Source organism: Neofelis nebulosa, chromosome 1, assembly GCF_028018385.1.
Source record: "Neofelis nebulosa isolate mNeoNeb1 chromosome 1, mNeoNeb1.pri, whole genome shotgun sequence".
NCBI classification, from domain to species: Eukaryota; Metazoa; Chordata; class Mammalia; order Carnivora; family Felidae; genus Neofelis; species Neofelis nebulosa.
In genome coordinates this window covers 161,575,067-161,599,056 of record NC_080782.1, presented here as the reverse complement: position 1 = coordinate 161,599,056, position 23,990 = coordinate 161,575,067, and the positions used below count along the sequence as shown (strand labels likewise).

The 23,990-nt window shown below is 46.8% G+C and overlaps 1 protein-coding gene across 3 annotated transcripts in view; it reads right to left on the bottom strand.

Annotated features, from left to right (window-relative positions):
* DCUN1D2 (defective in cullin neddylation 1 domain containing 2) overlaps positions 1-23,990 on the bottom strand; it is a 31,831-nt gene that overhangs the window by 3,307 nt on the left and 4,534 nt on the right. For 2 of the 3 annotated variants that reach the window (XM_058741915.1, XM_058741896.1), the window contains exons 2-5: positions 21,906-22,324; positions 18,524-18,692; positions 10,469-10,599; positions 1,320-1,402 (exon numbers count right to left, since the gene is read on the bottom strand). In XM_058741915.1, coding sequence (XP_058597898.1) covers positions 1,320-1,402; positions 10,469-10,599; positions 18,524-18,692; positions 21,906-21,960 — 438 coding nt within the window. In that variant the 5' untranslated portion in view covers positions 21,961-22,324. Of the gene's footprint in view, positions 1-1,319; positions 1,403-10,468; positions 10,600-18,523; positions 18,693-21,905; positions 22,325-23,348; positions 23,461-23,990 lie in introns of those variants that run through there. The other variant, XM_058741904.1, reaches the window with a different exon arrangement.

Here is a 23,990-nt window from a genome sequence, read left to right as displayed (position 1 = left end):
ATAATCTGTTTCACTCCAATACAAGGGCAATGCTTTAAAGCTCCACCTAACGCCCAGCCGATTGGCATATGGTGCGGGACACCTGGCCTGTGGCACACAGATACATGTACTTCTCTGCACGCCAGGTGGGTCCTGCAGTGGGATGGGCCATTTTTCAGATTTCAGGTACGCCACACGCGTGGACAACACGCATCTGTGCTGTGACTCTCAGCGGGCGGAGGGGCGCTGGCTCCGCCCCCTCCCCCCGCCCCCCCCCCCCCCTTCGGGCATAGAGCTCCACACCCACATCCGCCTCTGCACTCGTGTGGCAGAGGCGAGTATATTCACAGATGACCCAGAAGCCACCCAACCACATGTGGACTTCTGCGGCCTTCCTTGCATACCCCGCCTGTCGTCCCGGCCTCAATTAACCGGTTTCCACTGTGCTGTGGGAGCCTTCGTCCACACTGAGAGTCTGGGCTTTTGTCCGCTCTCAGGCCTAGGGCTCTGTGCTCGTCCCCAACGTGCTGCTGTCCCCACAGTGCCGTCTCTGGGCACATGAGCAGGGTCCCTGGGGAACGCCTGCACTCGAGGGCACTGGCCACAAAACTAGTGAGTGGCGGAGTGGACTAAACGTGACGCAGGCTGTGAACCTGCACATCGGCTTCCCCATGCTGCTTCGAGGAGGACCCCACACACGGCCCCCAGCGGGAAGACGGTCCTCAGCCAGGCCTCACACATTCGCAGAGGAGTCCACGCGGGAGATGTGGGCACGTTGCCATCACGTGACTGTCTGCTCTGGAGGGGACCCTGGTGCTCCACACGCTTCAAACAGCGACGCCTCTCTCCCTTCCCCCAGGCCGGGGGCTCCCCTACCGAGGAGGCCCCTCCAGGTCAGAGACTCTCCTGAGGGAAGCCCAGCGAAACCCTCCTTTTTCCTGCTCAGTTAGCATCATAAACCACATCTTAAAGCGTAGCAGACTGTGGACAAGCTGGACAACAGGATACAACCCGCAGTCTGGAGCCTGTATGAGCTCACAGGACATGTGTCGCTGCTGCTTCGGGAAGCCTAGAGCCAGGTAGTTGGAGTTCTGCAGACAAGAGGAGGCCTGCGAGTCATCTGAAACCCCAGCCTGAGAGTCCCGTGGGGCTGCCGGGAGCCCTTCTGAATCCAGCCTTGGGTAGCCCTGCCCGTTCCTCGCGGTGGTGAAGCCCGCGGCCGCTCGCCAACTGCCTGGCAGCCACGGTACAGAACCCCCCGGTCAGATAACACAGGCGGCCACACAATGTGCTGACCCCTCACACTGGGCACACACAGTAAGAAGCAGAAGGACACTTACCAATAAAAAGCTGTTCCAAAGATCTAAAAATTTAAACCTTCCAGATAACACTAAATTCCAGTATGCAACAGCCATTTCTAAATCTGGCAAAAAGAGAGAAAGAACAGTTAATAAATCCCAATTTCTTTTTCCACTGCACAAAATGTGACCACTTCTTAGCGCACTGGTAATCACTTAGTAAAACTCAGCACTCTTACTGAAGAGTAAGACGAGGCCCACCCCTTACAGAACATTCCTGATATTGTGAATGATCTAATCTTCTAACTTGGGGGAAATCTCTTTAAGTGGTCTGTGCCTTGTTATTCAGACAACGTACACAACTGTCCCTTAATTAACATCAGTCTGTAAGACTCCCATTTCTGTATATACCAGGCTTTCTTCAAACCTCACTGATGCAACCTGGATACTGTTCTCGCACATCAGGTAGTGTCAGAACATGCTGAACTGCAAGTTAAACAACCAGTCTTGATGGAAGGGAGGCAGTGTTTTCCCAGTGGGCGGGAAGAGTCCAGCTCAGAGGGAAGCCACACGAGACGGCCGGGACCCCTCCAAATTTCTCAGGGTGCAGTCAGGACACAGCAGCCCAGGGAGGGTGCTTCCATTGACACGCATACATTCCCCGCCTAGGCCGGCTGCTGATCACAGCCCGTGTCCTCCATTTTCCGGGCCCGGAAGGCAGCGGTTGTGTAGTCGTGTCCTGAAGCTTCTACACAGACCTACGTACTCTGCAGGGCTCGGGTGCAGGATGAGGTCTTACAGAACAGCACCACGGAGCTGTAGGACTGCATGAGAATACCATCCTAAGCCAGAATTTCTGAAATGAGGATTCATTCTCTGCTTGCTCTAAGTTTACTATCTATTTCTCCTTGTATGCTGGATCCAGCAAGTAAACTGAGAGGCTGAGCTGAGTTTCCTTGTTAAAATTGACAGCTTTTAATGGTGTGCTTTAATCCCAAGTGCTCACCACTCAGAAAATAAAAGAACAGTTAGAATAGAACGATTTCCTAATTACACGTTTATGTATGTATGTCAGGATAAACTCATGTGAAAAGCAGGCAAATAAATGTTTAAGGTAACAGATTCTTTTAAATGTAAAATGCCCAAACAACCACTTTTCAGAAAATTTTCATCTAAATCTTAGTTGGTCCTATTTGGACAAAAGTGATTAAGGTAGAGCTGTAGGGGGGCCTGGCTGGCTCAGTCAGCAGAGCCTGCGACTTCTGATCTCAAGATCGTGAGATCTTAAATTACTTCAATGATTACGTAAATAAACAAAACTTTTAAAAAAGTAGTGCTGTGACTTGAGATTTCTAGGAAAGAACATTACTAAAACTGGATAAGCAAAGCAAGGTACAAGTAGCACCAAATTTAAATAAAACGCCTACATTCCCTGTGTTAACAGGCCGTTACAGACATTCAGTCCTAAATACCCTGGAGTCTTACTCAGAAAGAGCCGGGCAGGAAGCTTCGAGGACTGCCCACGTGGACGGCTCGCTAACCCTCGCAGCGCCTGCGCTCTAACACTGACACAAGCGGCCTGTCTTACTAAGTCTACATCCTTGTGACTTAGGAAGAGCGTTAACTGAGATCTGCCCTCAACTCAGCTCAATGGTGAGACAGGTCCCACATTGAGAAATGGGGGTGAACCTGGGGAGGAAAGAGAAGTAACGTCGTATGGCAGACATTTAACCTGGGTCCTATCTTAGTCTGGTCCTGGAAACCTTTCTTAAAAGTTCCTGATTCACACATTCGTGACCAAAAGTGAAGGAACACATATTCATATTCAGTGTTATGTATGTAAAAATGTTTACTATCACCCTAATCGGATCCACTTGCAAAATAACAACACTAGAAAACCTCAAAATGACAGAACGTAGAGCTGGAAGCAAGGACAAGAGTGACCCCAGCAGCCGTGAGAAGATTATGACAGCTACTGCTTCCCACTAACCTCTGAGAAGTCTTCTTTCCTGAGCAAGAAAATGTTTAGAGGAAATGGTTACTCTTTAAAATTTGTTTCTGATTTAGATTTACATAATGAAAATGTCCCTTCTGTCAAAGAAGGCTTTGGGTGCAGATATAAAAATTAGCTAATTATCGTGAAACTTTACTTCCTCAAAAATCAAGATTTCTCAAAGCCAACTGATTCCAGACTCTATCCTAAGCTTCTTACATGAAAACAAAAAGTCAAATAACTTTAATTACCTTCTTTATTAGAGTGACCATCAGGTAAGGACAGGCTAACAGAACATAAAACAACCCACACAATTCTAACACATACACATAAATAGACACAAACTTGAAGAAAACAAAGAATAAATCTCTCTTTTCTTGATCAACCTTTTTGACTGGTATCCACACTTTTTCTCAGAACTATAGAGCACCTCTATCAACCTCTTTAATTTATATTTAATCCTTCTGAAGACAACACGTAAGACACTCTGGAAACTGGAACATCAATTGTTCCGCTTTGAGTACATAGGCATAAAATTATTCATCTGGCTTTATTATTTTTTAAGCCCTCAAAACCCTGGTAAAACGAGAGGACTGCACTGAATGGCCTGCACAGGCTCATGTCCTCATGAGGCTGTCACTGGGTCCTGCAGCAAACCTCCAGGAAGGACGGACACACGGACACACACACACACACACACACACACACACACACACACACACAGGCTTCCTACTGCAAACAGCCTCCAAAACACGAGTCTCTGGAATATTCATGGAGAAAGAAAGACTTTTTTTTTTTTTTTAATTTTTTTTTCAACGTTTTTTATTTATTTTTGGGACAGAGAGAGACATAGCATGAACGGGGGAGGGGCAGAGAGAGAGGGAGACACAGAATCGGAAACAGGCTCCAGGCTCCGAGCCATCAGCCCAGAGCCTGACGCGGGGCTCGAACTCACGGACCGCGAGATCGTGACCTGGCTGAAGTCGGACGCTTAACCGACTGCGCCACCCAGGCGCCCCAAGAAAGACCTTTTTAAACTTTAATCGGGGACTTAGACTCTAATTGACAACATCCTGGAAACCACTTGGAATTACAAGTGCACTTGGGTGTGGACTTCCGGCAGAAGGAAGTGGGCTGGAGGAGAGCAGTGCCCCACCCCTGCCCCACCCCCATAGCGCCCCTGCCCCACACTATGGCCAGGTACCCCCAAACCCAACGCAGGCAGCATCCCACCACCTCTGCGCCCCCACCCGGTTCCACTCCTGCGAAGGCAGGAAACAGGTCAAGCTGGAACAAAAGAGGGGCTGGCTGAGCCCTGCCTAAATCCCAGACACCAAGGATCGTGAAGAATATACAGTGACTGTTGCCTGAAGCCACTGAGTTTTAAGGTACTTTGCTATAAAGTGGGTCTGGGGAACAATCTGAGAATCCGCAGTCCTGACAAGCTCCCAAGTGACACCAAGTTGCTGGTCTGCAGACCGTGCATTGCAAGGACTTGAGGTCAAGCCTAACTCAGTGCTAGAGGTGGACAGGGAAGGCGGCTCTTAGATCAAGAGAAGAATCACCTGGGACCTAAGTCCCCTTGGGCGGAGGAAGGGGGATCACAGGACGGGGCAGAGGCCATAGATGCTGATGAGCTCTTTCCCCCAAGACAGACTTGATTTGGGGGAGAGCATGCCTGGAGCACTGGTCCCAGAGGCCAGCGCCCAGGCATCGCCAGTAACAATCACTGGGCTGTAGAGAAAGGAAAGGAATCTGGAGGGTGTCCGAGGCAGGACGATCCTCAGACACTGATTCAACAATTTGAGGCCAGAAGAAAGCGGGAGGGCACAGTTAAGACCTTCTGCCCAGAAGACCTGCTCACTCCAGCACACAGGGTGGGACCTCCCTGTGGACCCACAGGGAGGGAGGCCACCCTGCTTCCCGTCCAGCGGTACCCAGTAGAGTGTTGGGCACACACGCAGGCTGCTGTTCCCACACAGCACAGAACCTTCCCAGAAATTCCCAGGACTCTTACTGCTGCCACAAGAGAGGAAACACCATTGTCTTACAGAACACTGAAGATCTGTAGTCTGGAATTTGAGAACCACTAGCATGAAGCTGTGTTTCTGAACAATCTAGAAACAGTGGCTGAATCGGTATGAATGAGCACTGCTACTGACTGGATCATGATCCTGAAACGGCTTTCTCCAGGACCAGAAACCAGGGCTCCCTGGACGAGTGTTGGGTCCCAGGTCTGGGGCTGGTAACATGCGGCTTCCAGCAGCCTGTCCTGGCAGACAGGCAGGCAACAGCTAAACATTCCTGGGTCACATCAAAGGGATGTGGGTGCCGACCAGAAGAGAATTCCCTGGCCACAGGCAGGGCGATTATCCCTGAGCTTCAAAACGGGTCAGAACTGCAGTCCACTGGACCCTTCACATGTGATTCAACCCATGAGTTCACAATGATATGAAAGAAATAAACGCTAATGGGCCCTTTTCAAAGGATGGTAGGGGGACGGTGCGCTCTCCTGACATCTGATAAAGGCACAGAAACAAGTGTTCACCCCACCGGAGCTGGACCACACCGCTGGCTGCTGAGGCACCACCTCCTAGGATTATTCCACATAACACGTGGAACGAAATGATGGAGTTGGAGCGACACCCCACATCGCCGTCGGGTTGATGGAGGTGGGCAGTGAGCTGCAGGGACCGCAGCTGGCGTCCCAAACAGAGGACAGCCAGAGGCGCCGTCTGATCCAAGACAGCCCTCAACAGTGACGGTCTCCCTGAAGGCCGGGACCTTCACGTCACCATGTGTGGTCCAGCGGCTCTGTGTGCCATGACGCACTTGACCTGCCACCTTATGGGGTGTCACGGAGCTAATGATGTTTTACACATTTTTCTTAGTTGTCTTAACAGAATTAAAGTAATAACACCACTTATACCGTGAAGTAAACGAGAGGCTGGCACCCTTGCCCTCCCACAGGCTTGTCCCCGAGGGTCACTGCACGCCTCAGAAGCCGCCCTTCTGCGCCACGCTGCCTCCCCTGGCAGCCACTAACCCCGCCGCAGGGGAAACGGCAGTTAGGGTGGCATTCCTCCAGGTATTTGTCATTCCTGAAACAAAAACGTCTGTGCGCTGCAATAGATCAGACAAAAATAGAGCCGAGGTTGAAAGTGTGGTCAGGTGCTAGTCCCACAGAGGGTGCGAGGCAGGGGGTGAGGAGGTGAACTCATCTACTGTGTCACAGAGAGAGCAAAATCCAAGGGCTGATGTCATCAAGACGGCACCACACACAAGGCAAGACGATGCTCTGACCCACCACCCGTTACAGTGACCTTTACCAAAGTCAGACCATGTCCCACCTAAGGTGACACTCAAGCCTTAGAGTCTGGTGGGCCTGACCACCAGGTCCCACATCTCCAGGGCATGCCATGGCAGCCTCCTGAGAGCAAGAGAGCTTTTCTTGTCCACACACAGGAGCCACTGATGGGGCACGTCACTTGACATATGGCACCAACCAGAGGAAGCAATCCTACGTGAGGAATCACCATGATTTTGGTCAACATTTGGTACTTTTAAAAAAATGAGGTGAAGGGGGGCACCTGGTGGCTCAGTCAGTTAAGCGTCTGACTCTTGACTTCAGCTCAGGTTATATATGATCTCATGGTTCGTGAGATTGAGCCCTATGTTGGGTGCTGAGCTGACAGTGTAGACCCTGCTTGGGATTCTGTGTCTCTCTCTGCCCCTCTCCTGCTCATGCTCGCTCTATCAAAATAAATAAACATAAAAATAAATAAATAAAACTGACACTGTAGTTCACAAATCTGAAAATAAATAAAAAATAAAAAATGAGGGGCGCCTGGGTGGCTCAGTCGGTTCAGCATCCAACTTCGGCTCAGGTCATGATCTCACAGTTAGTGAGTTTGAGCCCCGCGTTGGGCTCTGTGCTGACAGCTCAGAGCCTGTAGCCTGCTTCCGATTCTGTGTCTCCCTCTCTCTCTGCCCCAACCCCACTTGCGCGCTCTCTCTCTCCCTCTCAAAAATGAATAAACATTAAAAACATTTTTTTAATTAAAAAAAACGAGGTGAAAGCATTTGTGCAAAAACAGAACTGAATATTTTAGGAGTTTGCAAATTGTGATAGATTTTGCTCACACAGCAAAATCTTGTTCATACAGTATGAAACAAGAATATTGAGACTGAACGACACAAACTTTACGATGTGGGTCCACTGGGGAGCTCCTGGGCCCAGGGCCCATGTGAAGGTGGGTCCCAAGTGTCCTGAGAGCATGCAGGTCACAGAACAGGGCAGGGCAGAGGCAAGCACGGCAACCAGGAGGGGACAGTGGAGCCAAGACGGACTTGATCCTTCGAGGCTTGTCCGACCTTCACCACTCGGGTCCCTGGGAGTGATCTCCACCCATGTCAGGCAGTCCGCCAGGATGTGTGAACGCAGGGCACAGGAGAGGAGGGGCCCTAAACCTGCCATCGTGGCCTGTCCGCACACCACTGACATGCACTCCATCCCTCAGCCTGTTTCCCTGTTTACAAAACGTGGGCAAGACTACGCGTGGGCAGATGAAAGCACCTGTCTGCCACACGACAGGTGCTTAATAAACGCTAGTTTCCACCTTTCTTTCTGGTCATGAGATAAAACATAAGAGCAGCCGCCTACGGCAGAAGCCACACTGGGTGAGGAGGCCGGGCTTGCACCTAGATGTCTGGATAGGGGGCAATGGGGGAGCAGGGGGAGGCACTGGCGTGTCCATGACCAGCTGTCCCAGCACCGCACTCTACCCCTCACCAGTCAGCAATGCTGTAAGCACTCTGATTTTCCCGGGAACAAAACACCACGAGCGCAGCTCTCCACTCTGCACCAACATGACCAGAATCACCCTAAATTCTAATGCAGCCGGGGTCCCACTGCCAGTATCTCAATCTCACCTCCTGGCACCCCTGTGGGGACACCCGGGAAGCTTGTCTCCAGGAGAGGCAGCACCTGGCCGGCAATCACAGCCTGATGTGCTCAAAATGCTCCCAATGCCCAGGGAGGTTCAGGCGGTAGTGGAGGCCACCCGGCTCCTCCTTCCCTCAGTCGGTTGACCAAGCACGGGCTGGTCCCTTCAAGGGGGTGAGGACAGACACAACCCAGCAGGCCTGGCGTCCACTCGCTCTTCCACTGCCCATGCTCCACTGTCCCTAACCAGCTCCTGCTTAGGCGGCAGGATCCCTCACCAATGGCAGGCCATCTTTCTTCCCATGGCCCTGGCTCTCCGATGCACGACAAGGTGGGGACCGCGCAAAGCCTCCACTGCCAGAGGTGGCTCGCTGCTGCCCCTTTACCCAACGGCAGGCCTGTCTGCTCACCCATTTCCTGGAACAGGAGAAAATACATCCTTAATTTTCCTGGCGGCTCTCCCACTGCCACCTTCCCAAAGTTTTGGCAGAACTGTTCAAGTGAGCTCCTGAACGGGGCTCACACGGAGGCCCTTTCTCAGCTCCCAGGGTGGCAGGAGCATGATCCTCGAGGTGGCACACAGGGTGAGAAAGCCATTCACAAGGCCAACTAGCCTGGAGACAGAGGGAATCTGATGAGAGACTCATCACAGTGCAAGGTACCAAGAGTAAAAGTGAACAACTACAGCACTGGAGAAAAACAAGTAAAAAGAAGAAAACCATCTCTGCCATGGGAACAAGCATAGTGCTTATGAAAGATGGTCCCCACCCCCTGCTCTGAGATAGGAGGGCCCAGTCCCTGACACCCTCCCATGGGAGAACCCAGCCCCTGTACCCCCCTCCCATGGGAGGGGCCCAGCCCCCGCAACCCCCTCTTCCAGGACAGAAAGGCCCAGCCCCCGCACCTCCCTATGGGAGAGCCCAGTCCCTGCACGTCCCCTCCATGGGAGAGCCCAGCCCCCGCACCCCCCCCTCCTCTGGGACAGGAGGGCCCAGCCCCAGACACCCTCCATGGTAGAGCCCAGCCCCCACACCCCCCCCATGGGAAGGCCCATCCCCTGACACCCCCTATGGGAGAGCCCGGTCCCTGCACCTCCCCCCACCATGGGAGAGCCCAGCCCCTGCACCCTCCCCTCCTCTGGGACAGGAGGGCCCAGGCCCTGACACCCCCTATAGGAGAGCCCAGTCCCTGCACCTCTCCCCACCATGGGAGAGACCAGCCCCCACACACCCCTCTTCTGGGTCAGGAGGGCCCAGCCCCCACCCGCCCCCACCCCCTGCCATGGGAGAGCCCAGCCCCTGAACCATCCCACCCGCCATGGGAGAGTCCAGCGCCTCACTCTGCGCCTGCATTTGACCTGCCAAGAGGAGTAAGAGACAGAGGGGAGAAGAATGTTCACTGCTCACACACCTACAGACATGCACAGGTGAAATCAGGCCCCGAAATCAATTGTTTGCAGTGGATTTTTCTATCTGTGAATTTTCAAGCCCATTTTGGTTTCCTTCCTAAAATTGGTTATTTTATAATATTGCTTTTTAAGTGTAAGAACTCTTCTTTGAAACATATTCTTGTTTAATCCCTAAAGACCATGTCAGTCCCCCTCTAAACTTGTAAAACATTTTACTGAACTAAACATGTCTGTTACATTAAACAAATAAATTATATAGCATTTAGGGGGAAAAAGAAATGAAAATAAGCAGAATAAAACCCTCAGAGAAACCAAACTCACACTAAAAAGTTAAGAATTTTCCAAACAAATTTATATTATAGCAAAACTATATAACTCTGAAATAAACACTAAGATGTAACCCAAAGCACGTCAGAATTGTTTTCAAGTAAGGTAACTTTAAATCTCCAGACCAGGACAGGATTAATGTCCCCTGGCCGGTCCCCACAATACCATCTGCTGGACCACACACCTGGCTGATACAAACATTCTGATTGTCGGTATCAATTGCTGACTTCTCTAACCCATTAGTCAACTGTTATTAGTATGACAGAATGCGGAGCATTTGCAAGTTACTTTACGTTTTGGAGTTTAAATATTTAAGGCCGGAAGTGGCGACTGACTAGGGGCTGAGCGCAAGTGCAGGTGGTACCAGGTGGCCCGCATGGCTGTGGCACGCCCAGTGGTCAGAAGGCACCAAGGCAGGAACAGGGACCCTGTCGCAGCAGGACTGTCACCTGGCAGGTCCTGCCCACTTTTAGTCTCATGAAGATGTGGCTTCTTACGAATCTGGATTTTATACTCACCTAAACCCTTCTGCCCAGGGTTCTTAGCAAAGGTGAAGGTAAACTGATAAAAATCCTTAAACTTTGCCGTGTCCTTCAGTTCCTGCTCCAGCCTCGGCAGAAGGGCCCTCAGCTTCTCCGTGCTGTCACACCTGCCGAGAGACAGTGCTGTTGTGGCGGGACAAGTGCCTGCCCAGCCTGGCCGCTCCCTGTGGCCTGCAGGCCCCCTTCTCTAGCTAAAAGGATTCCGGTGCTCCAGAACGGATGGTGGTGGTGGCGGCACGGCACTGTGAAGACGCCAAAACCAGACTTGTGGACTTTGAGTGGGCGAATTCTGGCCCTGGGGTTGCCTCCTTATGGCCAGGCTCGTCCACATAGGACAAAACACAACTCCACTGCTCGAGAGTCGGGCTTTCCGGGTGCGGGGTGGGGGTGGGGGGGAAGGGGCAAGTGGGTGAAGGGATGGCACACACTTACTGTGATGAGCACGGAGGAACGCACAGAACTGCTAAGTCTGTGCACTTAGCATAGCGCTACGACTGTGCACCTGACACTAGCACAGCGCTGCATTAATTACGCTGGAATTTAAAACATACATTTGCTGAAAATGAATTAAAACATTGATCTTCCTCCAAAAAGTCAACCTCCTTTAAGAATATTAAAAAGCCTACGGGGCGCTTGGGTGGCTCAGTCGGTTGAGCGCCAACTTCGGCTCAGGTCACGATCTCGCGGTCCGTGAGTTCGAGTCCCGCATCGGGCCCCTGTGCTGACAGCTCAGAGCCCGGAGCCTGTTTCGGATTCTGTGTCTCCCTCTCTCTGACCCTCCCCCATTCATGCTCTGTCTCTCTCTGTCTCAAAAATAAATAAACGTTAAAAAAAAAAAAAAGAATATTAAAAAGCCTTAAAAGCAGAAATCTTTGTCTTTTTTATTTTGTCTTTTTTATTTTGACAACCCAGCAAGAAGATCGTAACAGCCCTTGCTTCACCAATGCCGCAGCAGAGCCCTAGGGCTTGGGAGCGAGCAGGGGAAGCCCTGCCTCAGTGGCCACCTGCGCGGTGACACAGAGGAGAGGCGTACAGCTCCAGGGACCCACACCAAGGCTGGTGTGCTCCCCACCCCAGGCCTCTTCTCTATGGGGCCACTCCGTGCCCTCCTGTGTGCCTGCATCACTCCAAGCAAGCACTCCCTGATGGTCAGTTGCCCCATTTTTGAACTTTGTAAATGGGAGCGCATGTCTGGCTTTTGTGTCTGGCTTTCTGTGTTGACGCTGTGTCTGCAGGTTCACTTGTGCTGGCGTGTAGCGTGTAGCTCACGTTGTCATTTTCGTTACGATGTAGCATTCCACTGTATTCATACTTTATGATTTATATGTTCTGCCAATGAGAAATCCTCTGGCTATCTCTAGTTTTCCGGTAACAAAGGTTGTTAAGAACATTTCTATACATGCATCCAGGCACACAAGTAAATGTGTTAGGTTAGGCACAAGACCAAGTGGGCCAGCTGGGTCACTGAATCTCCAGTGTTGTGATATCAAACTGTTTCCTAAAGAGACTGCCCCATGTCAACCCCCTGCCAGCAGTATACGAGAGTTCCTGTTCCTCCTGTTTTCAGTGATACACACAACTGTGTCTTATTTTAGCCATTCCACAGATTAAGTTCATCGTAATTTAACCTGTACTTCCTCAGTGAACAACATTGCACACCTTGTATTTTGACTGGCTATTTGGAGATGCTCTTTTGTGAAGTGCCAGTTCAAGTCTCCTGCCCGTTTTCAATTAGGTATCTTTTTCTTATTGTTTTGCAGGCTTTATGTATGAACGACATAAGCTTTGGTCAGCTAAGCAGTCTACCCCAATGTGGACTGCATTTTCCCTTCTTGATGATCGGAATTCTTATTTTTAGTATAATACACTGCCAGTCTTCTTCACGGTGTTTTTTATAAAATTTTTTAAATGTTTATTTTTGAGAGAGAGAGAGAGAGAGAGAGACAGAGAGAGCATGTGAGTGGGGGAGGAGAGAGAGAGAGAGAGAGAGAGAGAGTGCACACAAGCAGGGGAGGGGCAAAGAGAGAGAGGGAGACACAGAAGCTGAAGCAGGCTCCAGGCTCCAAGCTGTCAGCACAGAGCCCAATGCAGGGCTCGAACTCAGGAACCATGAGATCATGACCTAAGCCAAAGTCAGAGGCCTAACTGACTGAGTCACCCAGGTGCCACAGGTTTGTGGGTTTTTTGGTTTTTTTTTTAATGTGTTCAAACTTCCCCCACTGCATGGTCATAAAGATATTCTCCTACATGATTTTTCTAGAGGCGTCTGGCTTTTGCCTTTAGCCTTTCACACTGACATCTACGATCCACTTGGAACTGATTTTTTATGTACGTTGTGAGGTAAGGGTCAAGGTAAGTTCTTCTCCATGTGTCAATTCTCCCAAAACCATTTACTGAAAAGATGTCCTTTCTTCACGTCTCTGAAGGCTGCCTTTGCCATAAATCAAATGTACCTTAACACATGGGTTTGTTTCTTGGCTCCCATTCTGTTCCACTGGTCTACTGATCTCAGTAGTAGTGCCAAGTAGTCTTAATTACTGTAGCTTGAAAAGTCCTAATATCTGAGAGAACAGATCTTCCCCTTTTGTTTTTTAAGAACTTTTGGCTGTTCTTGACTGTGCATTTTCATATAAATTTTAAATCCATTTGTCAAACTACACATATATAAAAACTACTACTTACTGTGGTTTTGATTGAGATCACGTTAAATACGTAAATTTAGGGACAAAATACTGACTGTTCCGACCTATAATGAGGTTTATGTCTCTACTCAGGCTTCTTGCCTCTTCTTAAGTTATTTTCTCTGTGGAGGTAGCACACATATTTAATTAGATTTATCCTAGGTGTTTTTTATTACTGATACTATTGAAAATGACATATATTTTAAAAATTCACTTTGTTTTGTTGAATTGTTGCATTCAGTATTCTAAAATAACATTGATTTTTGTTTGTTGATCTTGGGTCCTACAGTCTGGCTAAACTCACTTATTGACTCTAATATTTCACCTGTGGATCAGACTAGCTACCACCTGTTCAATGCTTAATAAAAGTAGGCATTCATGTTCCAGTTAAGTATAAGATTTCCTCTAGGATTTGGCAGAACGGGGGTGGGGGGGGTGGGAGGGGTCAGATTAAGTACTGTCCCTTCTATTCTTGGTTTGCTGTAAGTTCTTTTTCAAAACATTATGAACAGAATTGATTTTTTTTTTAATGTTTACTTTTGAGAGAGAGAGACACAGACAGACAGAATCTGAAGCAGGTTCCAGGCTCTGAGCTGTCAGCACAGAGCCCTATGTGGGGCTTGAACTCATGAATTGTGAGATCATGACCTGAGCTGAAGTTGGATGCTTAACTAACTGAGCCTCGCAAGCCACCCAGAATTGATTTTTTTTGTAAATGCTTATTTATTTACTTTGAGAGAGAGTGTGAGCCAGAGAGAGAGCGCAAGCAAGGCAGAGTGAGAGGGAGACAGAGAATCCCAGGCATGCTCCACACTATCAGCACAGAGCCTGACACAGGGGTCGAACTCACAAACTGTGAGATTGGGACCTGAGCCTAAATCAAGAGTCGGACACTTAACCAACTGAGCCACCCAGGCGCCCCTGAATGAAATTGAATTTTATCAAACCCATTCTTTAAAATTATTTTTTTAAATGCTTATTCATTTATTTTGAAAGAAAGTGTATGCACAAGCTGGAAAGGGGCAGAGAGGGAGAGGGAATCCCAAGCAGGTTCCATGCTCAGTGTGGAGCCTGACGTGGGGCTCAATCTCCCAACTGTGAGATCATTACCTGGGCTGAAATCAAGACTTGGACATTTAACGGATTGAGCCACATAGGTGCCCCTTATCAAAGTTATTTTATGCACTGAGATAATCCCCCCTTTTCTGTTGTTGTGATAAATTACATTGGCTTTGTAATGTTAAACAAATCTCACAATCCCAGACTATAACAAACTTTGTCATGATAAATAATCCTGGTTTTTTGGTTGATTTGTTTTGGGGGCTGGATTTAGTTTATTAATAATTTGTCTAAGATTTTTGCGTGTTATGCATCTTTTGATTCCTATGACTGAGAGTGGACAATAATCTTTCATTCTCAAAATATCCTTTTGTGCTTGCTTCAGCAGCACTAAAATATCCTTTGCTATCCAGGTTGTGCTGGCCTCAAAACAAATTGGAAAGAGTTTCTTCCTGTACAATTCTCTAAAGAGGCTGTGTAGAGTTGGCACTGTTCTCTTTATTAAATATTTTGTAAGATGTGCACCAATCGAGGCCAAGAGTTTTTTCTCTTTGAGAAGATTTAAAATTATGAGTTCACATTCTTTAAAAGAATTATGGAACTATTTATATGTCCATTTCAGTAAGTCACATTTTTAAGAGAATTTTTCTTTGGCATCCAGGTTTTCACGTTTACTAGCATAGTGTTGTTCATAATACACTCTTCACCTTTAACATCTGTAGGGTCTATAGTGATGTCTCTCTTTTCATGCCATATTGTTTATTTGTTCCTCACTACTTTTATAAGTCTTTTCAAACAGCAAGCTTCTGGCTTGATTCTTTCTATTGACAACTTCTTTTCTATTTCCTGAAATCACTGCCTGTTTAAAAAAGTAATTCCTTCTCTCTACATTCTTTGAGTTTAGTTTCCTGCTTTTTCTGCTTTTTGAGATAGATACTTTGCTTACTGATTTTTAACTCTTCTTTCCAAAATATGCATTTAAGAAGCTGAATCCTGCAAGTTTTCATATGTAGTGTTTTCATCATTCAAAATACTTTCTAATTTCCATTGTAACTTCTTTCTAATCCAAAAGCTATATCCACATGTATTTCAACTGAGTTATCCTTTTGTTATAGTTCTACCTTAATTGTGTTATGGACTAAAAATACACTCTATCACTTCAATCCTTTGAAATTTGTTGCAACTTCTTTTATGCCTCAGTTTGTGGTCAACACTTACAAATGGTCTACTTGTCTTCTAAAAAGAGTACATATTCTTCAACATCAAAGGGTATATTCTAAATATGTCCATCAGGTCACTTGTTGTGTTGCCCAAATGTCCTATTTCCTTACTGATTTTTCTTTTTTTTTTTTTTTTTTTGAAAATTTTTTTTATTTTTGGGACAGAGAGAGACAGAGCATGAACGGGGGAGGGGCAGAGAGAGAGGGAGACACAGAATCGGAAACAGGCTCCAGGCTCCGAGCCATCAGCCCAGAGCCTGACGCGGGGCTCGAACTCACGGACCGCGAGATCGTGACCTGGCTGAAGTCGGACGCTTAACCGACTGCGCCACCCAGGCGCCCCCCTTACTGATTTTTCATCTGCTCTTTTCATCTGGTAAGATGTGTGTGAGAATTCCCCATTGTGATTGTAGATTGATAGATTTCTCTTTTTAGTGCTTATTTTTGCTTTAAATAATCTATTGCCTTCCATGTGAAATAAACCCTTCCTCATTATGAAATGTCCTTCATTATCTCTAGAATTATTCTTTGCCTTAAAGCTTATTTTAACATTAACATATCCACACCAACTTGTTTTGGTTAATGTTTGCAAATTACATCAACCTCCACCCCTCAAATTGTTCTGTGCCCTTATGTTTTAATCATACCTATTGTAAACAGTGTACACAGTGGTTGAATTGATGTTCTACAACCCACCCAATACTTAGTTCACTTACACTAAATTAATTATGGAAATGCCGACACATTTTGCTTTCAATCCTCCATTTTATCACGCGCTCGCTATTTGTTCTACATTAAGTAATTTTCCTTGTGTTCTTTTTTCCCCACATTCTTTTGGATTGAATTTATTACTTTCTTCTTGCTCCATTATTTAGGAATCACACATAAGTCACGTCCTCTACCATTTTTATCACGACTGTAACATACACAAAGAAAGCAAGTACTTCTCCCACCGTTTTGTCTTTTTAACACTATCTTTCATTAAGCAGAGCTCTTACCTGTGACGAAGTCCAATTTATCAGTTTTTTTGCTTTGATGGCTACTGCTTTTCACATCTTCTCTAAGACAATGTCCCTTAATCTGGGTCTTAACAAAGAGCTTCTCCCGTGATTTGTCTAGAATTCATAATTCTAAGTTTCCTGCATGGTCATGTAATCCCCCGCCCACCTCAAGACACGGCCTGAGGCCTGATGCGGGCCCCAGGGAGACGTGGTCTCAGGCTGACCTGGCTATTTCAGCATCAGTCATGGAACACTCTTCTTTCCCTGCTGATGTAATAAAAATTGACCAACTATCTTGAGGCAGATGAAAAATAAGAAGACTTCACTAGTTCCTTTCAAGACTTACCTAATGCCACAATAATGAACACTATGTGCTTCAAGGTTAAGGATAAACAGACCCACAAAATATGACAGCGAGTCCAGAAATAGATCCACAGTATGGCCAATTTCTTGTTTTGACAAAGATGTCAAGGGATTTCATGACGTTCACAAAGCTCATTTACCAAGCCTCCAGCCCCCGATGAAAGGCTGTAGGGTTAACAGCTAGAGGCCAAGTGTTCCAGCCACCGGGAGAGTTAATAGCCAGGAAAAAGTGTGAAAAACAGTAATAGAGCGGATCAAAAACCCAAACCCAAAGTGCTTTTTAAAGCTTAGTGCTGCTCAGACTACCACAGCCTTTTACATCCCTAAAAGCACTGAGGTTATCTCTGCAGTACAGGTGGCTGTCACATCACTAATACTTCCATCTCGTAGACAGCACTTGAATGCTTACTGAGTACTTTCCCTTGTAACCACTCTGTGAGATGTGACGAGTGGTGCCATCGGCCAGCACTGACTTATAACCTCAAGTCACCTGTATCCACTGCATAAGGAGGCATGAACTCATCTAACACTTTGGGAAGATTCACACTCAAAAATCTTTAAAATAGGTTCTTTAAGATATAGCACGTATTAGGATAACAAACAGGAATTTTAAAAGTTCATCTAACACATTTCTAGATAATGCCTAAGAAATGCTAGCAAGTGTTTCTGTAAGAAGCACTTATTTCCAAAGTATCCTATTTGGGGGAGGTTCTAGCAGATGGATGAGTGTAGTACAGCGGCAAGAGAATGCTTCTTTAGTGTGGCTTTTCCATTTTCTTGAGTGCACAGAACATGGAGTGATATGCTATCACAACCACTGTCCCAGTGATGTCTTCTGCTGCCTTTTACACAACCGCCAGCAATAGGGTAAGTCCTGTAGAGTTTATCATCGAAAGAGACCAGGCCGATAAATGTAACAGATTCATCAGCTTAGTGGAAAACACAAATGTTCCATTTTCCCTGGGGCCCCGGGGATAGCTGTAAGTATGCACCTTATGAACAAATGCTCTATTTTTCCCCAGGGATGCGGGAAGTATGCGCCTTCTGAACATATTCACCTTGGGCTGTCAAGCTCCTTCAGCAACTAAAAATAAGCCAGCTTAAGTTGTCAACACTACAATGTCACAGTATCAGCAAGTCAAGCGTGTTAGCCTTCATACCAACCCATGAAATAGCTCAATAAACCTAATGATTAAAAGATATTTATGTTATGTGCTTTCATTTAATTGTCTGACTTATCTGATAAGTGAGAACCATCTTGTTATTAATGAAGCCTTTATCCTAACCCTGGAGGTAGAACAAAGAAGTGTTATAAGCAAAAAACAAAATAATAATTTATTGATATTTACTATAGAAACACAATAAATTATACAATTAGTATACAATATTACGAAATAAATTCAATGGCTGAAAACAAACAAACAAAAACACCCTGATAGTTACTGTCAATTCAAAACTGGTATGATAAAAATTAAAAAGAAAAAAGTAAGTTACAAAAGCGATTAATCTGAACAAAAATATTAAATGAAACTTTATTTGAATTTAAAGGAAACTAAAGGCTTAATAGAGTAGAGGTACAAGAAATGTGTAAGATACACACAGAACGTAAATGAATTTGAAACTAATATTTACAAGCTGTTGAAAAATAACTAATGTTGAAGGCAGCTTCCTTTTTGCAAAAATTTAAACTGAGACCAACTTACTTACCCGAGCTCTGTCATGCCATCTACAAATTCCTTTTTGGTAAATTCACATTGCGTCGCTGCCCTGAATTTCCACGCAATGACCAAAACGCTGACGCTGGCAGGATCCAGGCTTAAGTCATCACAAAACTGTTGAATCCCGTCAATTCCAATTTTATTTTCATCTTGTGGGTCTACAGTTAAAATCAAGAGAGAGAGAGAGAGAAGTTATGCTATTTTGAAAAATAACAAAAATGGGTGGTAAGCATTATAGCTCTATGAGATGGCTCTACCAAGCATGTTTCAAATACATCAATCAATAGACCACAATTTTCTACTGTATACGAAATAGCAACAAATGGTAATTTATCCAGAAAAAAAAAATCCCTATTTAAAAAATCTAGGTACTGGAGTTTAGGAGAAGAAAAAAAAGACCATTGCAACCTCTTTGAGAAGATGTCATCGTTAAGAAAAAATTTAATTTCCATAAAGAAAATAAAAACTCAAAGTTTACACAATTCTAGTTTGCCCAAAGACAAACTGCTACACAGAAATACTGCATTGTGGGTCGCCTGGCTGGCTGGCTCAGTAGGGGGAAGCATGTGACTCTCTGATCTCAGGGTCGTGAGTTTCACTCCCATGTTGGGTATGGAGATTACTTAAAAAAAAAAAAAATCTTGGGGCTCCTGGATGGCTCAGTTGGTTGAGAGTCTGACTTCGGCTCGGGTCATGATCTCATGATTTGTGAGTTCAGACCCCGCACCCATCGGGCTCGCTGCTGTCAGCACAGAGCCTGCTTCAGATCCTCTCTCCCACTCTCCCTCTGTGACCCTTCCCCGCTCTCTCTCCCAAAAATAAATAAACATTAAAAATAGATAAATATTCTTTAATTAAAAAAAATACTGCATTGGCAAAGCGTTTACAATATGTAAACTCCCCAATGAGTTTTGGGGGAGCCTGGGTGGCTCAGTCAGTTGAGTATCCGACTCTTGATTTCAGTTCAGGTCATGATCCTGTGGTAGGGTCCCCTCCCTAAGAAATGTGGTGAGAAAAAAACCCTCAAGATAAGGGAAGGCAACCTGGCCATGTGCATACGTGACATCCCTAACGACCCTGTAACATGAGAGCACCCAATCAGACTGTATGTCTATACTGTATGTCTATACCCGTATTTGGGAGACAAGGAAGTAGAAAATGCATAAAAGGCTACATGGGTACAAGCCCAACTGAGCGGTCCCGGCAGGAATAAAGTTGCTTCCTGGAAAGAAAAGCCTTGGTGTCATGACTCTGCGAGACCCCTGCTACAATCCCAGGGTCATGGGATCGAGCCTCACATCTGGCTCTGCACTGAGCACGGGGCCTGCTTAAGATTCTCTCTCTCTTTCTCTCTTCCCCTGTCCCTCTCCCCTGTTCGTGCTCTCTAAAAAAAATTTTTTTTTAAATATTACATATTTTTATCTCAATCCTGCCAAAGCAATAGAGAAACTCATGTTTTTTTTAAGGTGATTTTGTTTGCTATAATTTTAATGCTATTATACAGTATTTAGTTTTCAAAATCATTTAGTTTATGCATCCACATTTAACAGCTTAGAAATTCAGGCTTCCCTCTGTCCCTATTTCTGGTTTAGAAATTAAATTAAGGAACTTAGCATTTCTTCATCAGGAAATCTAATAAAATCTACTAGAAAAATCTCAGTAAGACCTCACCAAACCAGGTCTAGTAATTTCCAACAAAGTGCGTGTATAGTAAGATGCCATCACAACGTGTGTGTTAATTCTGTTGGTTTAGAAGGCACAACTAGAAAATTTGTAGCCTCTTTGTTCCAATGAAGATTAAGCGTGATAAAATTCTTCCATGACACAAAATCCAACTTTGGTCACTTCAGTACTATATACTATGTTTTCATAGACATCTTGTTATTGAAACGAAATGAAAATTTAAAAAAAGAAAAGAAAACAAGTACATAAAATAAAACAAATGCCGTAATCAAACAAGCGGAGGCCCAGGCTTCCTCCCGGGCCTGCTCTCCCATATTAATGAGGGAGCAGCTGTCCCGAGGGCTCCTGGTTCTCACCCCCCTCCTGTCAATGCTCCCAGTGCTATACAGATCCCCAGGGTGAGAGCACAGTGGGCCTGCACTGCCCTCACCTACAGGAACACTGACTATTTTAAAGTCACTCTGCAAGGACTCACTCATATGTATACATTAGTCCTAACAAGGTTGTGTCTGTCAGGGCCTTGGAACAGCACGTCTCTGCAGAGCCCACAGGGATCCCACAACATATCTACTTGAAAGGCCCAGAACTGCACGAGTAAAGGACGTGAGGGTTAGGTCTCCACTACAGAACGACCCTCACAGGGAGGAACTCTCTCACAGGTGGCTGGACATGTCTGAACACCTCCAGCCACCTCCACGGTGTGTGACCTCCGAGACAGGCCCCATGACAACCTCAGCCAGAGTAACTTGGAGCGCATTACAGCTTATTCAAAATGATGACTTTTCACTTTCAAAACCACTGTTTGTTTTCCAAATACAAACCTGGTTTTTCTACTACAGAGTATGCTTCTGTGCCATGATTAAAAAAAAATGCAGTTTTAAATCTGTTTTCAGATCTAAATAGATTAAAATACACATACGGTATTTTCAAAAGTGAAACATGAAAATAATATGTCAACAAGAATTTAAAGCCAAGCGAGTTATTCTGTTTAGGTTAATACTTGGTTAAATGAGTGTTTTGTGTATTATTATTATTATTTTTTTAGGTTTTGGAAATACAAGATTAGCCTTAGAAACTGCTAGAAAGGAAAAGTAAGTCAACTCTTGACTAGTGGCTGCTTCTGTGATGACAGCACAGACCTGACACCCGATATGAAATCTGAAAGGCTGCTGAAATCTGAGCCGTCTGGATGTGTACAGACCTGTCACCAGACTTGGGCAGTGTGACCGAATCTGCACAGGGAGAGTGCTGCTCTAAGCGCTGGTGTTCCTAACAAACCACCATCCCCACCCAACCTGTAACACAAAAGTCTCTTCGCCAGGAGTGGCCCCTGAAGCCGCCCCAACGGCCAGGTGGCCCCGGGGCCACCGCACAGCCACACTGTGCGAGCACAAGAGGACGTGTACCCACAGATCCGACTTTCTTCTAGGAGCTGGTCCTGTTCTTCAACAGCCCTCTTGCCACCAGGGTGCCAGCTTACCCAGCAGCGCTGGGGGGAAACCGGGGTCACAGTCTGGCCCACCACCCCCCACCCCGGCCCGGGTCGGCTACCGGGTGAGGTTCCCCGGAAGCGCAGGGGCCTCTGCGGCTCAGCATCAGCAGCTCAGGAGGCAGAAGGGTCCCGGGCGCCCCAGAGACAGAGGCGGGCTGCCCGCGGCCGCTCTTACCTCTATGCTTGTCGCTCTTACCTCTGTACCTGTCGTACAGCTGCTCCAGCTTCCTCCTGTCCACTGCGCTTCTCATGGGGCCCGCGGCAGGAGCGACGGCGCGCGGGGAGTCGGCGTGGTCACCTCTGGTGTCTACCTGGCCTGTGCTCCGCAGCACATGGCACCACTCTGGCCAGCCTGACAAAATGCCACAGGCTCAGGACCTTGTCCCTCAGAGACGGCTTATGTGTACGCTCTGGGACGTGAGAGCACGAGGAAGGCCAGGCGGCTGGGACGCGCGGCTCCGCTTCAGTTTCCCACCGCCACTGCCGGTATTTGCACCAGACCTCGTGCTTCCTCGCTGGCTCCCCTTCTCCGCGGGGCCCCGGGCCACAGCATCACATGGCTCCGTAGTCAGGAAGACCGCCCCGTCCTCTGAAAACTGGGATGACAGCATCTATCTGGTGATAAACATGCCAACGACGGTGAGAATCAAGCTTTTACACAAAATACACTGTAATCTCTAACCACTTCAACTTGCATAAAACCCTTTATTCCCCTCCCTGTTCCCCCCCCCCCCGCCTAGTCTCAGGAAAATCCCTCTTTTACACACTGTAGCTCTCTGATGCAGTGAGGCTGGGTGTCTGACCCCAGGCATGACCACATCACCATGGCCTGTGGCAGGGGGTGTCCTCTTTAGCCCCAGTTAAGTTCAGGATCTAATGAGGGCTGTACAGTTTGGAAACATCATTTAGATTTTTCCCAGTTTAAAATCAGCAGAGTCACACTGATGAAAACATATACAGGTAACTAAGAATAGTGTTAAGCATAACTTACTAAAGTTCCAAAAGCAGCCACAAAAAGCCCATTATGACTAAATGAATCAAAACAGATCTGTGTACCTGAGCCAGAAATTAAAATGGGAACACAGGGCAGAGGCTGGGTCAGGCAGAAAATAGCAAACCGGTCAGTAACCATGCTATATATAGTATGTAAGGAAACAAAATAGCATTCTAGCGCTTCCAGGCAGGGGAGGCTAAATTTCTACTTATCTAAGGTAACCTGATGAAGACGGCACCAAAAATGAAAGTGAATCACCACCTTCAGTGAATCACCACTTTCTGTAAATCAACACAGACTCTACAATCTACTGGATGCTAATGCTTTACACAAATGCTTTACAAAATAACAGAAGGGGAAGTTTCATGTAAAAGGAGGGATTCTTGATCTTGTGCTAAAAAGGATGAGATGGTTTATAAAAACACACAGAATAAGTTCTACCTTCCAGAAACCCGTAGTGGAATACAACATGGAGCCAGGGAAACTGAGGAGGAAAAAAGGAGAGTCAGGGACGAGATTCAGACATGCGCACCAGACACAAGAGCTGGAAGCGGGCTGAAATTCGGCTCAGCCTCCCGGCCGCCAAACCACAAAAGAAAACAGGATTAGTTAGGAAATCTGTTTTCCTAAGATTTAAAAACCTACCAGTGGCCCAGCAGTGGACTGGCTCCTCCTGGCACGGAACCGCGAAAGAGCAGCCTCTGTACGGCTCACAAAAGGGTAACTGCAGCGTGTGTCCTCTGTCCCAGACTGACTCCTCCCCCCAATGCCAAGGGTAAACAGCACGGTGGCCAGAGCTGCTTAGCTTCCTCCGGCCTCCCTCACAGCGTGCTGAAGCCAAAACAGCAGAGTGCAGTTCAGCAGAATGACGGATCAAACACACGGCTCTCCAGGTACAGTCTGGGCACCCCAGGCCCCCGAGACTACACAAGGGTTCCACCAAGAACAAAACTATCTTTGCAACAACCCCAAGTCATTATCTGCTTCTCTCACTCTCACTGGGGTGAAGCAGAGGCCACATGACTTGCTGATGTGGGGTTCAAACTCATGAACCATCATGACCTGAGCCAAAGTCGGACGCTCAACAGACTGAACCACCCAGGCGCCCCAATTTTTTAAAGCGCATAGGGGACTAGAACTAATTAAGTCTGAGAACTGCTGATCTAGTGTAACATGGGGCACTGGCCTTTTGGCTACTTAGAACAATGACTGTTGATGATTTGGGGTCTCAGGTCCCTTCTGGAATCTGGTGAAAATCACAGATTGTCTCTCCAGTAAAGCATGTGG